Raw genomic sequence first — 3853 nt, 5'->3', positions numbered from 1 at the left:
TCTTGAGAGAGCTCTTTACTTTTACCCATCATCAGATGGTTCTTGTGTGATACCTGGTCATCATTTGGGACTGAATCAGCTGCTTTCTAATTACTGAGAGAGTTCAGCTGGTGTCTTGGCTTTCCATGCCTTTTTACACCTCCCTTTCTTCATGTGTTCAATACTTTTTCCCTGTGCCATTCCACATTATTACAAATAACTTCATTTCTGGACATTTATGGTTTGATTTCTTTGTATGTTTGGATCACTTGGGTTGTTACCAACATCTGGTTAAACTTTCATGTCATTAGCACCTCTAGTAATATATTTACTGAGAAAAATGGTGACGTGTTCAATACTTATTTTACCCGCTGTATTAGAAAACACATAAACATGACGAGGAGGAAACAAAACAATAAAAAAGCATTTGTTTTAAAGAGCTGCTCGAAACATTGAGCCAGCACTGCCACAGAGAGCCGCCTGTGTCTCCACGCTGTCTCGTTTGTGCACAATAACTGTTTTACTCCAACAAAACTTCCACTGAACTCTTCTGAAGCTTTGCTGTAAAGGTTGTAAAGAACGTTGTATTTTCTAAGAGCCTCGACCAGCTGCTCTTCACCTGTCTTTTCACAAAAACACATCAATATTAGACCCATACGCCCAAAAGAAAAGGTTCTGTCTGGTTTTGATTTTTGTCACATCAACAAGGGCATAATCCTTTACTTCTCAGAGTTTCATTCAGCTTTCGCCTTCGCAAAGAATAGTCGATCAAACCTAAATAAAGTTTACATAAAGTGTTTATTCTGTAAAAACTTGAGATTTTTGAGAACTGGATTTCCCATGAGTCTGCACGAGTTTTCATTTTGAGGTAAGCTTTGGACTCAAGTTCTACGAAACAGAATTGTATAGAAAGTTAATGCTTAAAAGTTTGAAGCTTTGCAGACTGGCCTCAACCAGCCTAAAAAATAAAAAACTACAGAAATTTAGCCAGAGTCTGCAGCTGTGACACATTACAGGACCTGAGTGGATTCACATTTACACACCTGCACCATGTCCACATCAGAAGAGTTCCTGTGGCTGAACAATGTCAGCATTACAGGAAATGTAAGTCAGAGCCGAGGTTTACAGAGCTCAGGTGTAGAGAGAGCACATTCAAAGGTATTTCCTCCTGGGGAAGCAGATTTATTAGTTTCCCCTCAGCCTGCACAGTTTCCACAGCAGCATTAATGTAAAAACATGAATCCTAATAATAAAAACTAAATGTTTAGGCTGGAGTTGCTCTGGTAACAAAGCTACAGAACGATCTGATCTGTTAAAACAAGAAAACGAGCGCAATTAAAAATCCTTTCTCGGCTTCCGTACACAACTCAATGTTTACCATGTTGTCATAGTAACGGAGCGATTTAAGCTACTTTTTAATACTCAAATTTATCTTTTAGCATTTACAATAAATGCGATTTTTAATGAATGTAATTTTTTTTTTTTACAAAGTAAAGTTTCTTTGGACCTTGCTGGTACTACAGCAGCTAAACATTACTTTGCCATAAGTTTTAAAGTCGTAAAATGAAGGCGACACTTCCGGGTATATTCATATTGTAATAAAATAAGAGTTAATAAGGAGTTGTTACCTAAAAACAAGCAGAAGAGGTCCACAGCGACCAGCAGCTTGGTCCTGCTGTGGTCTTTACACGCGGGGTTGTTCAGGGAACTCCCGCCGTTCTTCGTCTCGGCTGCCATGGTCTTCTCACAGATCAAACGTTGCATTTAAAACACTTAATGTGTGCCTCCAGCAGGAAGGAAGAAACTCGGTTCTGGTTCTGGTCCGGTCAGCTCGGGCTCAACTATTTAACACGAGTCAAAAACGCTCGTGCAAGTCTGCAGCGGAGATCTGCTTCTGTTTTCCTGCAGAGCATCCTTTCTTCTCTCCCTTTATGTAGACAGCCCAGCTCCAACAAAGACCACCTCCGGCTCCTCCTCCCCACTCAGACCAGATGAGGGTCCAGCCACGCCCACCTCAGACCGACACCGGGGGGGGGGGGGGGGGATGCTGCAGTCAGAACATCAGCAGCAGGACTCATGGTCGGATAATCCATCATTTCCCATTAAACACAGCCGTTTTCCCTCCTAATATTATCTGGAAAACCAGTCACCATGAGAAATATAAAATGAAAGCACGACTCATTGTCAAAACTTTTATTTGATGTTATATCGAAACAGAAAACACGTGTAGACATGGACAAACTTTAAAAAGGGATTTTCTGACCATTTTAAATCCTGGTTCTGTTGAAAAACAAGTTAACGTTTTATTTAAACAGCTCACAGTTCATGTCTGATGGGATTGAAGAGCTAATGGCTAGTCTGAATGCAAATTAAAAATTCACTGAGATTCATGCAAACACTTATTTAAACCTGTACACTGTTAATTTTGCATTAAATATTGTGTAATTCCTACTAGTGCTTGTGCTGGCATAGATGTAAATAACCTTTTAAATAAACTTAAATAAATGAGTGAAAGATGAAGCCGTGTTTACATCAGTCACTATGACATTTCTGACATTTAAGACGACAGCAACTCATTTTGGTCTCACCAATCCTGTCAGACCAAACCCATTTCCATCTGCAACAGGTAAGATATTAATTGCTCAAAATCTTTCCACAGAACCCCCCCTTCAAAATATCCCAAATTGTCCTTTAATTCATCACAAATAACTATTTACCTCCATTAGCTTAAGTGCAATATTATATTTGTGCATCATTTATTTAATTAGTGACTAAAACAAGACTGTGTGCTAAACAGAAATCAAGAACTCAGTGCAGTCATGATGCTGTTTCCCTCCACAGAAAGGAGAAAACTCATTTTAAATTCAATATTAGTTTTCCAACAGTAGATGTCTGACAGGAACAGTCCCTGCTTCAGTTCATGTATAAATCAAAGTTATCAGCATAGAGGGGAGGAGGAGGCAGGAGCTCCATCTCTGTGAAGTCAACGTCCTGTTCGCTGTCAAACACAACAAAAACAGGACACTTAAGAAAAATGACCAAAAAAGACTAAACTCAAACATACAGTATGCTGTTCTTTGAAGAATATGAGCCGTCTCTGTTAACGCTGATCAAAGAGACTCGAGCTGTCTCACTGATTAGAGGGAAACTCAACACTTACAGATACGGAGGTTCGTCAACCGCGCACAAGAAGCCTAGATAAAAAAATAAAAACCAAGCAGAAACAAACGTCACATCAGCTTTGAACTGCTGTCGGTAAAACGAGCAACAGCAGCTTGTCTGAGTTAAAGCAGATAAAGTGAAGTTGTTTTCCATCTTATGAGCCCTGGTGATCTGTGAGGACCTTCACCGTTATCAGTGTTAACCACAGAAGCAGTGACAACAGCAGCGCCAGAGAAATAATCCAAAACAACTTACTTGATGTTTCAACACTTTAAATAAAGCAGATAAAATATACAGTTAACAGTGAAATATTATTTAAAAAAACGTGGTAACAGGTAGAGGAAAGGTCTACGGTACTTTGTAGGAGTTGCTCCTTCATCTGAGACGTCAAAGGTTTCATTTTTAGTGGACTGAAGGATGAAGGCCAGTTTCTGCAGGGCTTCATGACTGATCCTGTGGAGTCAGAACAATTTTAAATCATTTACAATAATTACACAGAAAACTAATTTCATTTTCCTGCAACACACAGTTAACCTAGAACTTAAAGAGTAACAATGGAATTAACTAAAGAGCACAGGTTAAGATTACAAACTGTCAGTATACTGTAGGGCTGGGCGGTATGACCTCAAATTCATATCATGTTTAGGCCTGTCGCGATAGTCAATAAATCAATTAATCGCACGATAACTTTTTTTGAGGTCGGTTAAAAAAA

General features: G+C 39.2%; 2 protein-coding genes across 3 annotated transcripts in view; both read right to left on the bottom strand.

Moving 5' to 3' along the window:
• The window catches only part of LOC106521305 (lipid phosphate phosphohydrolase 3), a 30092-nt gene extending 28171 nt beyond the window's left edge, over nucleotides 1–1921 (bottom strand). The window contains exon 1 of one of the 2 annotated variants that reach the window (XM_014013824.1): nucleotides 1608–1921. In XM_014013824.1, the coding sequence (XP_013869278.1) occupies nucleotides 1608–1743 (136 nt within the window). In that variant the 5' untranslated portion in view covers nucleotides 1744–1921. The remainder of the gene's footprint in view (nucleotides 1–1607) is intronic. The other variant, XM_014013823.1, reaches the window with a different exon arrangement.
• Nucleotides 1922–2157: 236 nt separating this feature from the next.
• Nucleotides 2158–3853, bottom strand: part of si:ch211-188c16.1 (FYN-binding protein) — a 25447-nt gene continuing 23751 nt past the window's right edge. The window contains exons 16-19 of the mRNA XM_014013822.1: nucleotides 3499–3594; nucleotides 3397–3410; nucleotides 3140–3173; nucleotides 2158–2977 (exon numbers count right to left, since the gene is read on the bottom strand). Coding sequence (XP_013869276.1) covers nucleotides 2893–2977; nucleotides 3140–3173; nucleotides 3397–3410; nucleotides 3499–3594 — 229 coding nt within the window. The 3' untranslated portion in view covers nucleotides 2158–2892. The remainder of the gene's footprint in view (nucleotides 2978–3139; nucleotides 3174–3396; nucleotides 3411–3498; nucleotides 3595–3853) is intronic.

This window comes from Austrofundulus limnaeus, unplaced genomic scaffold (genome assembly GCF_001266775.1).
Source record: "Austrofundulus limnaeus strain Quisiro unplaced genomic scaffold, Austrofundulus_limnaeus-1.0 Scaffold106, whole genome shotgun sequence".
Classification (NCBI taxonomy): domain Eukaryota; kingdom Metazoa; phylum Chordata; class Actinopteri; order Cyprinodontiformes; family Rivulidae; genus Austrofundulus; species Austrofundulus limnaeus.
The sequence above is the reverse complement of the archived record's forward strand: the minus strand, read 5'-3'. Positions and strand labels throughout refer to the sequence as shown.